This window comes from Puma concolor, chromosome D1, assembly GCF_028749965.1.
Source record: "Puma concolor isolate L17-30 chromosome D1, mPumCon1.1.hap2, whole genome shotgun sequence".
NCBI classification, from domain to species: Eukaryota; Metazoa; Chordata; class Mammalia; order Carnivora; family Felidae; genus Puma; species Puma concolor.
The window spans coordinates 14,424,966-14,442,243 of NC_141676.1; the positions used below are offsets into that span (position 1 = coordinate 14,424,966).

Sequence of the window (17,278 nt, forward strand, 5' to 3'; positions counted from 1 at the left end):
AGATCTCTACCCATGCCTAGTAGTCCACCTTACTGATGACGAGGCTTTGAAGTCCTCAGCAGATGCTTCTTGGATGCACATCCTCAGGAACTCCAGCCTGGACCACCTTTCACTCCCTTGCTGAGCTCTGTCACATCTGGCTCCCCTATACATTCTCTTCCATGACCTTGGGCACCTGCTCCTGATATATTGTAATTATCTTCCTTAATCACTCCCTGTTATCACATTGCTGTAGGAGTTTCTTATCTCAGAAATATTTTTTCTTCCTAATCATCAACCCCTAGTAATCACTATTTGCTAAATAACAGGAAGCAATATCCTCTTTTTGACATAAGAAATTGATCCCAAGCCAAGATTCTTAAGCAGTCCTTTGGGGATGGGGGAATGCCTTTCCCAAAAGTGAAGCTTAGAATTCACAGACCATTTGCTCAGAGTCTTTCCCATTATCTCAGCTGAACTTATTTCAGATTCTCATTTTATCCTAAGTAAAGCTTGAAAATATTCACACTTTGAAAATGTGACATGAAATTGGGAAAAGACAGTGAGGGATATGCTGCAAAAGAAACAGTTCCCCCAGTTCAGATTAACCTTGGGCTAAAATTTTAATTTTTGAACCATGTGTAATGCATTCAACTGCTAAATCTCAGGTTGCAAAGGTGGCCATGAAGAAGCCAATAGTATAGTAGTTTTGTATGTAATTATAACACTTGTCATCAGAACACTTAATACAATGGTCACATAGGCCAGCCTCTAAGTAGTGACCAAGGAACTTATTCTACAGGAGAACACAAGATAAACAGTTCAAGATCTCAATCTAACAGGAACAGAGGCTCCATACAGAGCATTTATAATAGATCAAGTGAGAATTGGATATGTGTCGATTTTGGGTGGTCTCAGGTGTAATGCTCAGCACCCTGTTCATGTCTAAGAAATCAGATGTGCTATGCACATTATTCCAAGGAGCTGTTGAAAAGAAGGTATTCTGGGTAGACTAAGAGCTTTGTGGAAAAAAATAAATATAACAAATCAGAGAGTGCCAAAGTGATGCTTCTAATTAGAAATGTAAGTTTTCCAGGTGGAAGAGATCCCTGGGGTAGAGATAACTACTTTTATTTAAAGAGAGTTTGTATTTAGAAAGCACAGAATATTATAAAGGTGGCTTGAGTATCTTTGATGAAACAAGTGATTTTCAACCACAGCAATCGAGTTGAATCATTAAACCCTCTACAGTGAGAAAAGTCAACATTCCAAATAAGAAAGGTAAATGTAAACTAATTTATACTGATTTTAGGCTTTAGAACCTACTTTTAAACATAAAATTAGTATTAAAGTAGCAAATTTGTCATTTTATTAGAGTGATTATTTTATATTTCTGATTCTATTAAATAAAATTTACAATGAAATGATAATAAATAATGGTATTCAGTCACTTTGTCATACTGAAAACTGTAATAATTGAAGCATTTTTCTAGGTATAGATAATATTATAGGAAAATTCATTTTGAGCAAACACATTGAACAAATAATTGTCACATTTACATATTCAACCTGATATTGTAATCAGAAATGTGAAGCAAAACAGTCTATGAAACAATGTTATAACCACTGGGGAATCCAAAGAACATTTATTTTAAGGAAAAAATGATAAAATTAAGAATTAGTAAAATAATGAAAAAGAGTTTTAAATTCAATATTGTTTTTAAATTAATTTAAGGTTTAAGTAGCTAATTTATATCAAATACACAAATATAGCTGAGACTTGGTTGGCTCCCAATATTTAAATGACCTAGAATGTTGTTATACATTTCCTTAATCATTTGGAGTTTTTCAGAGAGTAGAGGCTTGGATTTAAATAAAACCACATAACTACATTAAGTTGTATTTTCCCTTTATCAATAATAATGTAAATGTTTACAAGAAAGGAAGTATATAATTTTATGAGAACACCCAGCAGAGCAAATCTCTGCTCTTTCTACCTTGTTCCACTCTTGAGAACTACATACACAAATCTTACTATTTCATGTTATGCATAGATGATACCATCACCAAAATGTTGGGTTTGAACAATTAGAAATTATATTTTACTTAGCACTGAAAGTAATTTTATTCTAATAAGAATCATGGGGAAAAAAAGAATCATGAAATAATTTATATTAAATATGTGCCATTTGTAAAAAGTGACACATGAAGATTGGACTTTTGTATATTAATCTGTTTCTCCCCTTTAAGAGTAATAACTTTATTTGAAACATGTTTGCTGCCTTACTTAATTTCAGAATCACATACTAAGCACCACCATAGGTATAGAAACATTTCATAAGATTTATATTGATCCTAACTGGGAAAATAGTCACAGTCCTTACTTCTCAAGTCAAGAGTATTAATGAAAGAAAATGCATATGAAAGATATTTAGCCAAATTGTGATGCTTTTGGTTCAATGCTGATATGCACTCTTGACATTAGGTTCACAGAGCAGAGATAATAATGTAAACATAAATATTGGCAGAGAATTCATGGAGAATTCACACCTTAAGTGCGTGACATTTTTATTAAATTCTGTTGATTGCTTTAAGATCTCATTCCATTTCCGCATTAGTCATGTGATACATAGAGAAAGTAGAGAATTTCTTACATGACACATAAAACAGAGAGTACAATTTAGAAGAATAAATTTTAATTTTCTTTTTTTTTAACTTTTTTTTAACGTTTATTCATGTTTGAGAGACAGAGCATGAGTCAGAGAGGGGCGGAGAGAGAGGGAGACACAGAATCTGAAGCAAGCTCCCGGCCCTGAGCTGTCAGCCCTATGGTGGGGCTCAAACCCACAAACTGTGAGATCGCGACCTGAGTCGAAGACGGAGTCAGTTGACTGAGCCACCCAGGCATCCCATAGAAGAAATAATTTCAGTGTTTAGTAACAGTAATAACTGCAGCCTTTAAAGACACTTTTACGAGCTCCAGAACTTCAAGTTGTTTGACAGATACGAGATCAATTAATTAACATAAAAATCCTAAGTGTTGGTGCGGTATTTAGCCAATCACGGAGTTGACTGAACCACAGCACAAGGAGATTAAGCATCTCTCATGAGGTCACATGGCTCGCAGGTGGTGGAGCCATAATTTAAATCTGGCCCATCTTGGCAGGACTGTATTTTTTTTATCCATGACACTATATTATGCTGTGTTTGGTGGACAAAGTCTAGACCCACCGGAATGGAGAGGCGAAAGGCATGGCTCGGACCCATCTTGAGCCAAGAAATTCCAAGGGTGCAATATCGAAGGAGGCATTCACTTTCTGGATTATGCAACACAGAATCACCCCTGAGAGTGAGTGAATGCCTCTTAAATTTTGTACCTGAGGAGTCTCACTCACCTTACCTTAGTAGTCCTGACCCTGATGAAAGGAAAGAATGAAAACATAGCAGCGATCACCCACAAGTAACTCAATAATTCTAATGAATACCATTTCTCTAAACAACGTGGTACAGTCTTAGGGACTAAAGACTTAAGAGCATAATATCATATTCATAGCATTTTCATGATTATAGTTATAAAACCATAACTAATAAACAATCCGAATAAAATTGTTAGGTAATTTTACCAATATTATCTCATTTAATTATGATGAATAAGGAAGCAAACCCTAAAAATTTTGAACAGTTGCTTAATGTCACACAGATAATAAATCACACAGTCAGGATTCAAACGTAAGCCCAGTAAAAAAAATAGGCAATGACTTGTAATCACAAAACCTATGTGCACATGATCAAATTATCAATCGCTGGTAAGTCGCGATGTTCTTGCCTTCAAGAGAAGTGAGTTTAGAAACTGTTGCTTGAAGTGTTTTGTGAGGAACAATAGAGACAGTGGAAATACAAGTAGCACACAGAATCGTTTCTCCCCCTGCCCACTCACATACGCACAGGTAATGAACACACTTCACGCCATCCCTACTTTCCCGGGGTTCACCGCTTGGCTGTTTCTCAATCTCTATCTACACTCCCAGGCAACTTTTCCCAAATAACCGCGCCCTCCCCCCCGCCCCGCTCTCTCCACCTTGTTCCACTCTTAATGTTCCCCACTTAGTATCTTACCAAAAGGTATTTGTTGCATTCCCCTATGTGTGATAAAATATTCCTTTTTGGGGGTAATTTGCCTAATAATGTGAACTGTATAATAAGAAAATGTATGATCAGGATCAACAAGTATTGTAGGGTAACGACAGTGTTCAAGCAGGCAGTTGAAAATGTACGAGGAAGACAAAGTCTGATAGACTACTATTGAATGGTGGTGGAGAATAATCATAGAGAACAATAGGACTGTCAAGGAATGAAATGAAAAGTGGGACCAAATGGCAAAGCTGGAGATCTGTCTTCAGTGATTGCCAATTTTTCCACTGTCTGCGCTGAGTAGGGCATAGTTTGGTTTATCCTGGGCTGTATTCAGAAAGTGTATGGAAGAATCTTCAAGGACATTTGAAGGGAGTGTATACAGTGATGATCCATAGGATCTAAACTGAGAAAGTGAGAAATACACAAATAGTAACATTATTAAATTAGAAACAATTACAATGGTTAAGAAAATCAATATAAATATCCTAATGCAATTTAGAAAACAGGTATTGATCTCTTAAGGTAAACTAAAAGTAGAAGCTAAATTTGCCCCTTTTGCAGATGCAACACAAAGAAAAACCACCAGAAGCAAACCTAACTGAACTGATAGAATTTGTTCTCTTGGACTTTGCTGATGTTCCCCATCTCCGGTGGCTTCTATTTGGATTGTTCTCGGTCATCTATATCGCTATTGTGATGAGTAATGGCATCATATCTCTAATAACAAAATTGGATCCTGCACTTCAGACTCCTATGTACTATTTCCTTGGCAATTTTTCCTTTTTAGAAATCTGCTATGTGTCAGTTACTCTCCCCAGAATGCTTATGAACCTTTGGACCCAGAGAAGAACAATTTCATTAGTTGCCTGTGCCACACAGATGTGCTGTATTCTTGTGTTGGGAGCCACGGAGTGTTTCCTGCTGACAGTGATGGCCTATGACCGCTACGTGGCCATCTGTAACCCTCTGCACTACCCTCTAGTCATGAACAATAAGATCTGTATCCAGCTGGTGGCTGGCTCCTGGATCAGTGGAATTCCAGTCCAGATAGGGCAAACGTTCCAGATTTTCTCTCTGTCCTTTTGTGGCTCCAATTTAATTGACCACTTCTTCTGTGACATCCCCCCAATCATCAAGCTTGCTTGTGGGGACACATTTGTGAGTGAAATGTTGATCTACATAGCTGCTGTGTTGATTGTCACCATTCCCTTTCTGTTGATACTTATCTCCTATAGCAAAATCATCTCCACAGTCCTTCAATTGCCATCAGCCACAAGTCGGGCCAAAGCCTTCTCCACCTGTTCTTCTCATCTTATTGTCGTGGTGTTGTTCTTTGGATCAGCCATTATCACTTACTTAAGACCCAAACACAGTCACTCAGCAGGAATTGACAAAGTACTTTCTCTTTTCTACACAATTGTGACTCCCATGTTTAATCCCATGATATACAGTCTAAGGAACAAGGATGTCATCATGGCATTGAGAAGATTGCTATATAAGTAATTCACTTCATTAAAAATGTTATAGGAATTCATTTCTTATATATTGGTACTGAAATTTCAACAGATATTTATATCAAACTGTAATATTTGTCTATACAGTGGTAGCTTTTTTCCAAATTAAAAATTACTTGTAATGTGTAATGCATCAAGTCATAATATATGTATGTGTTATCAAATAAAAAATCATTCTATTGGTAATTTTATAGTTTTATTGTGTTTTATTTTCCTCTCTCAGTAATAACTCTTGACAAAGATTGATATCATAGACTTAACTGTAATATAAACACAGTTATATCACTTATTGGAACCCATGTCATTCATTTATATAGAATTGTAACAGTCATTTTAAGAACCAGGTTGACAATGAACATTAACAACGACTCTACAAGAAATAATTTCTTAAGGAAAAAGAGCACCTGTCACTGAAAACATAGTTTTATAAATGATTTTGGTACAGTAATACCAGTCAATAGTAAGCATGATATATACTAATATCAGATTAAATATATGTATATAGTATAGTCCTATGATTTGACAAAAGTGAATATTATTATTAAAATGTTTGCTTCTACTTAAAAGAGGGGAGAAAGTCATAAGAATGTATTTTTAATACACTTTTCTAGAGATGATAGTGTGATGGGAAAATTAGGGAAATGGAAATAAAGTTTCACAAAATATATGTACTATAAAAACACAGACATTGCACATATAACTAGTATGCCACATACACACAGACTCTGCAAATGATCAATAAAAATATTATAACCAGTGTCAACTGTGGATATCTCAGAGAAAAATATTCTATCATTTTCTCCTTCGTTTTACTGACAGTTACAGTTTATTGCAATAAGTTTGTGTTGTTTGTGTAATCATGAAAATTGCATATGTATTCATAAATATGTATTTATTGTGTATCAAGATAATCATTATGATCAGTTGCTTGTGTTGTTTCTCTGTTTGTACTTATACAAATAACTTTATTGATTTTCAATATTTATGCCTATCTAATAAATCCTTTGTAAATGTAGGCAACGGATCTCTAAGGAACCATTACCTGTCAGAAATGCTTCCTTCTGGGGCGCCTGGGTGGCGCAGTCGGTTAAGCGTCCGGCTTCAGCCAGGTCACTATCTCGCGGTCCGTGAGTTCGAGCCCCGCGTCAGGCTCTGGGCTGATGGCTCAGAGCCTGGAGCCTGTTTCGGATTCTGTGTCTCCCTGTCTCTCTGCCCCTCCCCCGTTCATGCTCTGTCTCTCTCTGTCCCCCCCAAAAAATAAATAAATAAATAAATAAATAAATAAAAAGTTTGTAAATCAGACTTCTCTGAGATTGACATGTCCAGAGAACTAAAACACAAGCCAAAGATGGAAAGACTTGCACATCACACTTCCAAAAAGAAAAAAAAAAAGGATTGAGAATATACAAAGACCTCCCAAAACTCAATAGCAAGACAAGAAACAGCCTAATTAACAAATGTGCAAAAATCTGAATATATATTTGCTAAAAGGGATATACAGAACTCAAATAATCATGCAAAAGGTGCCCACCATCCTTAGCCACTATTAAAATGCATCCTAGGGGTGCCTGCTCTCTCTCCCTCTCTCTCTCTCCCTCTCTCAAAAGTAAAATGAAATTAGATTAAAATTAAAATGCAAGCTAAAACCACAATAAGATTATGCTACACATATATTTTAATGGCTGGAATTGAAATAAAAATATAACTCAAAATTGGTGAATAAATATATAATCCTTGAAGATACGAGCTTTTATTTTCTTGATGTTTCTTTATTTTTGAGAGAGAGAGAGAACATGAGTGGGAGAGGGACAGAGAGAGAGAGGGAGGCACAGAATCTGAAGCAGGTTCCAGATTTTGAGCTGTTAGCAAAGAGCCCGACACAGGGCTCGAACCCACAAACCATGAAATCATGACCTGAGCCACAGTCAGACACTTAAAAAAACCGAGCCATCCAGGAGCCCTAGATAAGAGCTTTTCAATGCACAGGACTTGATGTTTCCAAAATCTGTTTTCCATCCCTCTATTCATTAATATTCATAAACATATGAATCTACTGCTTCCTTCAGGTGGACCTAATACTCCTTCCAATGTATTTTGTGAATGTGTGTCTATATGTGTTTGTTTGTAGAGGGTGTTATAAAACTTTTTCTCTTGTTTTATAATTACTGCACTGAGAGGAGCCACAATGAAGATATCCTTGGCTGAGAACCGGATGCCGCAACTCAGCATTTTAGGTTTTGACAAAGGAGGGGAGTTAATGATAGTTAGTCTTAGCTCGTCCCATGGCAGTACCTAGAGAAATATTTTCTAGCTTCTCTTCCAGTTTGGAGAAGGGGTGTCTTATGACTAAGTTTGACATAAGGGATTATGCCTGGAAATTCTGCATGGAGTTTTCAGTTTGCAAGTCTAAAAAGGAGTGAGTGCTTACCTCCAGCCCCCTGCCCACCTTCTGCAGTGTGGGAGGAGGCGATGCGGCCTACTTAGCTAACTTGAACATGGAGATGGGAGATTCACGCTGCAGGTGACATAATGGTCCCCACAGCCCTTGACTTCGTACTTCTGAATTTTTATTTTTATTTTTTTAAGTTTATTATTTATTTTGAGAGAGAGAGAGGCAGAGAGAGACAGAGAATTCCAAGCAGGCTCTACACTGAGAGCTTAAGGGCTTGAACTCACAAACCATGAGATCATGACCTGATCTGAAGTCGGACGCTTAACTGTGTGAGCCACCCAGGCGCCCCTTAAGCTTGCATCTTTATTAGAACATCTTAGTTTATAAGCAATATGTAATTTACTTTATGTAATTTAATAATTTATAATTTAGTGATTTAATATTACATATTTAAATAAAATTATATTCATATAAATAAATATTTAAATGAATAAAAATATTTAAATATTTATATAAATAAACGTTTAAATATAAATATTTATATATTTATATAAATAATACTTGGATACAATTATTAAATATTAATGATTTAATAATTTATGTAAATTTCTGATTGTACAATGCTTATATTTCTTAATGATGACAAATAAAGTAAGAGACATAGAGAATTTAAAGAAGGAGTAATGTGGCCAGATATGCTTCTGGTTATTGTACCAAATTCCTTGAGTGGCAGGCAGAATGGTTTAGTTCAATTAGAAAGTGACACGGGAAAGGAACTGATCCCAAGGGCAAAGAATGAGTCCTCCTTAAAGAGCACTAGGTGTTGTGACAGTAGACATATTTTACCAAGTGGTTGACTTCAGTTTCAAATAAAAGTAAATTACCTGCCAAAACTACCGTTCTCATTCTCTCTCTTTTTCAGTCAATAAAGGTGAGCGTTATATTTAACCTCAATCCAAACAGGTAAGCATGAATTTTTGTCTGATACTAAGTTCAGTTTTACTAACAATTGTATTTTCAGGGCATCAGCAAACACTGATTTAAGAAAATTTAAAAAGGAATCTGTTTTTGTTATTGCTACTGTGGTTTAATTACAAAACATTGATTCAGATAGTCTGTTTGCTTTTCTGACTTTCATTATTGTAATAGAAAGGAGAATGCAAAGTGCTTTGTAACATAATGGACAAATATACCAGAGATTATTGACATTCTATTATCATCAACATAATCATCACTGTTACCATCTTGGATGCCAACATGTAAAACTACTGTGTGTTAAGCATGTATTTAAGTAGTTTGAATGCATTAAACCTGGAAATCATATCCCCTGAAAATTTAATTATACATAACTAAGGAACGAGATAGTGAATGGACCTTATGGAAATGGGTTTGCATCCTACTAATACCAAAGGTATTCTTTGCTTGTTAAGAGTTAGGTTCCATGATAAATGAATCTGAAGATGCTACAGAGATATCGGCATGTTTTCACTTTTATCTTTAGAGACTTCTAAAGGAAAAAGCCTTCTGAATTGCATTCACCAAATTCTGATTATTTCTTACCTCCCATTTGATTTTATAAACTTGTTCTGCATATAAGCATTACATACATTGTAATGATAGTTGTAATTGTAATGATAGTTGTAATTGATATCACGAGCTCTCTATTAAAAAAAAAAAAAAAAGAGTCATTATTTTAGTGGGAAGACCAGAGAAAGAAACAGAAAACGTCTGAATTAAAAACAAAGTTGGCTAGGGGGCACCTGGGTGGCTCAGTTGGTTCAGTGTCCAACCTTGGCTCAGGTCATGATCTCACGATTCGTGGGTTCAAGCCCCATGTCAGGCTTTGTGCTGACAGCTCAGAGCCTGGAGCCTGCTTCCGATTCTGTGTCTTCCTCTCTCTCTTTCTCTGCCCCTCCCTGCTTATTCATTCAACAAACAATTTAAATAACTGTTCAAATACTGGATTGGATTTTATGTTGACTGAAACAGGTGAATAAAATATGATTTGTGGTTAAAGGTGTGTAGGATGGCATAGTGAAGGCAAACACACACACACACACACACACACACACACACACACACACACAAACAAACCCTGGCTGTGTCATCTTGTATGCCACCTAACAGCTACTAATTTCTGACCATCTTACAGACTCACCTATAGCTTTTTTACATTCCTTGGAATCAAATTTACATTGGGAGAATTGTATAATAGCAGGGCAAGGTCTACACGCCTTTATCACTTTAAATATGTAGTTTGGAATATTGTAGATTGTAAAAGAAATTATCATTTAATTTTCCTTTTCTCAGCCACAGAAAATCCTCAGTAGTGTCAGGTTTTGCATGGACTATTGTTCCTGCCCCATTTCTGCCTACATTTTTGTACTGACATTTTGACTATTGTCCATATTCAATACCCTTAGAGTATGGTTATAGGTATGTATTTTCTTTGCAACGAGTTAGTCTCTATTGGCTTTCAAATTAGTTAACTCATTATATGGAAGTTATCTAGGACACATTGAAAGCAATGAAACAATTTGCTATTTCTACAAGATTGAATGAAAAGAGTATAATTCACACACACACACACACACACACACACACACACACACGCACCACAGAAAACATGCTTAATCTATATATACCAGGAGGGAGAGAGGCAGGGGAAGTCTGCATTTTGGGTAAGAACCCATACTTACACCAGAGGGGCTATTCCAAAGAAACAACCAATTCGACTCCTTTGTAATTTATTCAAGAAGTTAGTAAATCACATTTTTGGGAAAAAAATATGCTATGCATTTCATAGAAAAATGTATAGAATATCAAAACAAGCTTCCAATCTAGTTATACAAATGACAAAAGTACATAATAAAGATAAGAAATTCACCCCAATACACTCATGTACATGAACACAGACACATATGTGTGCAAGGAAAAGACAGGATGGATTAAATGGAATCAGCAGAATAATTGCAATTATTGAGGATATGGGTAATTTAGAGAGATCTCAGAGATGAGTTTTGATCAATATTTCTTTTATATGGGAAATGTGTGAGGGGTATACATTGTAATTGGGATTGCTTTTTTGAACAAAAATGTCTCTGAGTATTTCTGAACACATAGACCATTTTAGACCTCCTTTTCTCTCCACTGCAAAATATGAAAAAAAAATATGACTGCTTATTTCGTGGATCTTACACCGAAACACGCATTTTTAAAGATTAAATAACACCCCATAATATTTAGCGGTCAGCTCATCAATTTTGTCTTATAGTAAAACAGCTGAAATATGCAGAATGTCAAAGCTAAACCCACAAAAACCCACTACTTTGAGAAATGAACTACATTCGTTCATAAAACCTATTCAGGTGACTTAAAAGATATTGACTTGTGAAGTGAAATTAATTTTGAAATTGATATTCACAGAAAACAGATTTGAGAGGAAAACACAATAGAGTGAAAGCATGAAATAATTGTCAGGATTGAAGATAAATTCAGATTTTGCAATTTCGAATGTTCAGATGGAGAGCAAAATTACAATGACATATCTTCAGAAACAAAAAAAAATATGATAATTCATAGCAGAAAAAAAAAGACTAGGGGCATTTTTCTACTTACAAATACATTTAATAATAATGAAAAATACACCTCACCACACTTTTAGAGCGCTGGAAGTTATAGATTTGTTTTAATAGGTAACTGGGAAACTTGGGAAGCATGCCATCCTCTTTGTGTATCAGAAGAAAACAAGAGCCAAAGGAATAGGAGTAACCTGTACTTCTGATTAAATCATTCCCACAGATGAAATGTGAAGAGGTGAAAGCAGATGATAATACTTCCACCATAAAGCAATTTGTGCTTTTGGGATTTTCTGACCTTCCAAACCTCCAACGGTTACTATTTGGAGTGTTCTCCACCATTTACGTTATTATCTTAATTGGAAATAGCCTCGTAATAACAATAACCAGGCTTGACAAGGCACTACAGAAACCCATGTATTTTTTCCTGGCGCATCTTTCCTCGTTGGAAATCTGTTACGTGTCCGTCACTCTCCCTAGGATTCTGGTGAACCTTTGGACTCAGGATAGAAGCATTTCTATGCTGGGCTGTGCCTCCCAGATGTGCTTCTTCCTCGCGTTGGGAGCCACTGAGTGTTTCCTCCTGACAGTAATGGCCTATGACCGCTACGTGGCCATTTGTAATCCTCTGCACTACCCTCTAGTCATGAACCAGAAGATGTGTATCCAACTGGCTGTTGGCTCCTGGATCGGTGGAGTCCCAGTCCAGATAGGACAAACATGTCAGATTTTCTCTCTGCATTTCTGTAATTCTAACCAAATCAACCACTTCTTCTGCGACATACCCCCCATCCTCCGGCTAGCCTGTGGGGACCTCTTTGTACATGAGATATCGGTCTATGTAGTAGCTATGTTGTTTGTCACACTTCCTTTTGTGTTGATACTTGTCTCTTACAGCAAAATCATTTCCACCATTCTCAAGTTGCCAACTGCCAGGGGACGGGCCAAAGCTTTTTCCACCTGTTCTTCCCACCTGCTGGTCGTGTTTTTATTCTTTGGATCCGCTACCATTACCTACTTAAGGCCCAAGTCCAATCATTCTGCAGGAACTGACAGACTGCTCTCTCTTTTCTATACCACAGTGACGCCAATGTTTAATCCCCTGATATACAGTCTTAGGAACAAGGATGTGACTGCAGCCCTGAGAAAACTATTACTTAAAAAAATGGCGTGATGAGTTTAGCTGTCCACGTTTTAGCTGCTCGCCACACGGGTATCAGGGAAACATTTCAAATCTCCACACTCCCTTTAAGGAATTAACCACTTCCAGCTTATGATAGACTTCGAGATGCAATAAGTTGTATCCAGCCTACAATTTATTGTGCTTGGACACATACCAGGCAAATTAATCTGTCTTCAGTGCACCAAGCCTAACGAGTAATCCCAACCCAGGAATAAAATAGTAATGTGCACCACAGATTTCATATGAAATTAGAACATAAATGAAATTCATATAAAATAGAACTCCATCTTTCAAGATTTTTCACTTGATTACGCTAAACAATGTATGAGATTATTTACCTAAATCATTTCTTCAATCTTCACACTTGTATTTGTTAACATTCTTTGATTCTAGAGGTGCCTGGGTGGCTTAGTTGGTTATAAGTGCCCAACTCTTGATTTTGGTTCAGGTCGTAATCTCATGGTCATGAGCTCGAGCCCTGAGTCTGGCTCCGTGCTGAGAATGGATCCTGCTTAAGAGTTTCTCTCTTTCTCTGCCCCTCTTCCACGTGCGTGCTCACCATCTCTCTTTCTCTCTCTCTCCCTCTCTCTCTCTCTCTCACAAAAAAAAATAATAAAAGTTAAACAACAATAATGGAAAACTTTCTTTGATTCTATAGTCAGAGACTGGAAATGGCACGTAAACAATAAATGTTGAATGAGTGAATCTATTAAGTGAATAGGTGAATTAATATGGTTGTGATATACCTCAGATTTTTGGCCAAATAAGAGATTTCAGAGCATCAGCGAACATTGAAAGCATATTTATTTAACCTACTATGCAGCAACGTGGAGTCACTCCGATCATAATACCAAAAGAAAATCTTACATTCAGTTCACTTTCTTCCTAGTAACTTCCAGCCAGAAGTTATTGCACATATTTCTTAATGTATATTTACTTTTTAAGAGAGACAGAGTGTAAGTGGGGGAGGGGCAGAGAGAAAGGGAGACACAGAATCTGAAGCAGCTTCCAGGCCCCCCCACCCTGTCAGCTCAGAGCCCAACTCGGGGCTTGAACCCACGAACCGTGAGATCATGACCTGAGCCAAATTCAGGTGCTTAACCAACTGAGCCACCCAGGCACCCCTGAACATATTTCTATGTTTAACCCAATAATTTTCAAAGTAATTTGCTTTTAATTTTTTCATTTATTCTTTAATAGAACTCTGAACAGCTACTGCTATGCCAATTCATATTTTAAAAGTAAAGTATCTGTGGGGTGCCTGGGTGGCTTAGTCCTTTGGTTCAGTTAGTTAAGAGTCTGACTTCGTCTCAGTTCGTGAGCTCACAGTTCATAAGTTCGGTTGAGCAACCAGCTTCAGCTCAGGTCATGATCTCGCAGTCCGTGAGTTCAAGCCCCGCGTCGGGCTCTGTGCGGACTGCTCAGAGCCTGGAGCCTGCTTCAGATTCTGTGTCTCCCTCTTTCTCTGCCTCTCCCCTGCTCTCTCTCTCTCCCCCTCTCTCTCTCAAAAATAAATAAACGTTAAAAATTTTTAAAGAAAATAAAATATCCATGAGTTTGAAAGTGAAGGAATGTGTTACAGGTTATTTCAGATTTATGCAAAGTCCTTACAGTAGCATTTACCTTAGTGTGCCTATTCTTTTATGCCTTCCACCCTTTCTAAAATGTTGGAAATTTTTAAACCTTTGAACTGGTTTTATCAAGGAAAGGGATCACCTGTCAATAGAACCACGAATGCCTGTCTCCCAATCCCAGATCTCAAGCCAGTCACTGGCATGAAGAGATTATTGCGTGCATCGGTCTCTGAGACTTCTGTTAGTAGTTCTTGGACGATTATTATGTTCAATAGTTTTAGCGGTAATTGTACATATACTTATAAAACAATATTAGCTCCCGTTCTTTATGTTTTAATGTGTTTATTTATTTTTGAGAGAGAGAGCATGAGCAGGGGAGGGGTAGGGGGGGGCAGAGGATCCGAAGCAGGCTCTGTACTGATAGCAGTGAGTCCGATGCAGGGCTCAAACTTATGAACCATGAGATCATGACCTGAGCCAAGTAGGACACTCAACCGACACAGCCACCCAGGTGCCCCTTGCCTCTTTTTTAGATGGCTATATTTTATGTCATTAACCTTTTACATCTTCTGCAATCTAACATAATGTACTACCTTTATTTATTTAGGTATTTTATCCATGAAGTATATGTGTTTATATCCCTTCCCATTAATGTTTTATATACCAATTTTTATATGGTTATGATAAAGCCCATTGATGGTGATAATTATGGTGATGATAGTGATGATAAAGATACGAGTGGTGGTGTTTTCTGTTTCTGACATTTAGCAAAGCTCGAATCACAATATGATGGAAATAGTGTTATCCCAAGAGTTCAGACAACTAAATTTTAATCTTTGCTGTACCCATATCTTGAGCAATTCATTTAGCTACTTTTTCATTACATTAAAGAACAGCAATTCAACTGAGTACATCTTAAAGTTATTATTGGCTTTTGTCAGTAATTCATGAATTGAGTAGTATCCAATTCAACAGGTAGGAAGGAGCTCCAAAGAGGTATACAAGGCAAGGGGACTTTACAGGCACGAAGAAGCAAGAACAAGGAAGTTATGCTAGGCAAAAATTGAATTGGTTACGGCAAAATTACTTTCCTTATAAGGCATGGAGGGATAGATCAGGCAGATTACCAAGCTTGATTACCTTGATTGTGTGGTTTTAGATTACATTTTTGGGAAAGCCAAAACTGGAGCTAAGTTTTCATTTGGTGATGTGGGGCTTAACATAAGCGACTCTATTTTGGGCCTGTTGTCTTGTCTTTAACAATTCACAATTAATAAAATGGGAAAAACACACTATTTTCTATGAACTCCCAGGATTATTATAAGGATCAATATATACCTGGCATGGAGAAGCATTTGGAAGAGTTTAAAGCACCAAAAATGGTAGTGTTGGCTGTTTTTCTCAGGGAAATCACTAGCTGTGTTGTATTTTATATTCAAATACATAGAGATAATCAATATATGGCTATTTTTGAGGGAATGGGATATTCCACAATATGAATTACCTAGGGAATAAAACCTATTTATCTACAAATTAGAATTATTTTCCTATTACTTTGTTTATGCTCAGTTTTTAAAAATGTGTTACTTAATTCCTTGCTCATCTAAACAAGGATTATGGAACAGAGCTAAATATACATTAACACTCAAATGAAATATAACATTTATATCATTATGAACTCAGTGTCAATTAAGAATTGTATGATTAAGACTTCCTTAATACTTTTACAAAATTCCTTGAAACCTTTGTTTTTTCTCTTTTTGTATCCCTTGGCTTCCCAATCTGTTAATTCACAATGAGACAGACTCTGGAAATTACTATGTGGATTCGTTTAATTATATATGATATCCCTTAAGGCTAATATAATTGAGGCTGATTGAAATTTATGAGCCACAAACTATATTTAGCTTATAAAATTGATAATCTGACCTTACACATAATTCTCTGACTAACTCATGCTTGTTAGTGAGGGCTCCACACATTTTTTTGATATAAAGACTAAGAAATTATTCTCATGCACCTTCCTTTTTTTTCTGATTTTTATATCATACCAGTCTTCTAGATAGTGCCATTTTCTGACTTCTGGCCCCTCAACATATGGGGAATGCAGTATATAACTTGGCACGCCATTTGCTAAAGATTTACATTGTTATGTCAAAATAGGTGTGTCAGTATATACATCATCAAGAATATGTATATTTAATGAGAAAGGAAACATGCACATTCCTGTCTAAACTTGTATTGGATGAGTGTTACTATTTGTAGAAGATTGCCTCTTCCCAAGGGCTATTTACACATTGTTTTCTCAACAAAGTGACAACTTTGACATAATGTTCCTCTGAAGAAAACACTATTAAAAAATAAGCAGACAGACACCTGGGTGGCTCAGTCAGTTAAGCAACTGACTCTTGTTTTCGGCTCAGATCATGGTCTCATGGTTCATGGGATTGAGCCCCACATCGGGCTCTGCGCTGACAATGCAAAGCCTGCTTGGTATTCTTTCTCCCACTCTCTCTGCCCCTTCCCCTCCTCCGCTCATGTGCGTGCACGCGCGCACACACACACACACACACACACACACACACACACGTTCTCTCTCTCTCTCTCTCTCTCAAAATAAAGAATTTTGAAAAATAAGAATAGTTACCTAGAGGAATGTAGTAGTTATATTTTACAAAAGCTTATTTTATCAAAGGATGGTATGACATATGAAAAATATGTGTCTTTACAGGATATATAAAGGATTTTAACATACTGCTTTCAGTCACAAAGTACTACGTGGCCTATTTTCTCTAGTGACTTCTAGAGGCTAAGCATACTACTTGGCTGGCCGATGGCCAGAAAGGAAACAAGTTCTTCAGTCCTGAAACCTCAGAGAACTGAATTCTGTTAATAGTCTAATAGAGCAAGGAAATGGAGTACTT

At 36.7% G+C, this 17,278-nt stretch overlaps 2 protein-coding genes across 2 annotated transcripts; both read left to right on the plus strand.

Annotated features, from left to right (window-relative positions):
• Positions 1-4,659: 4,659 nt before the first annotated feature.
• LOC112865381 (olfactory receptor 10AG1-like) lies at positions 4,660-5,616 on the plus strand. The gene has a single exon (XM_025928456.2). The coding sequence runs from the start codon at positions 4,675-4,677 to the stop codon at positions 5,614-5,616; it is 942 nt and encodes a 313-aa protein (XP_025784241.2). The 5' UTR covers positions 4,660-4,674.
• A 6,186-nt stretch (positions 5,617-11,802) lies between these two features.
• On the plus strand, positions 11,803-12,771 carry LOC112865151 (olfactory receptor 10AG1-like). Its single transcript, XM_025928191.2, has one exon. It carries the CDS (start codon positions 11,821-11,823, stop codon positions 12,769-12,771), a length of 951 nt encoding a protein of 316 aa, XP_025783976.2. The 5' UTR covers positions 11,803-11,820.
• The last annotated feature ends 4,507 nt before the right edge of the window (positions 12,772-17,278 follow it).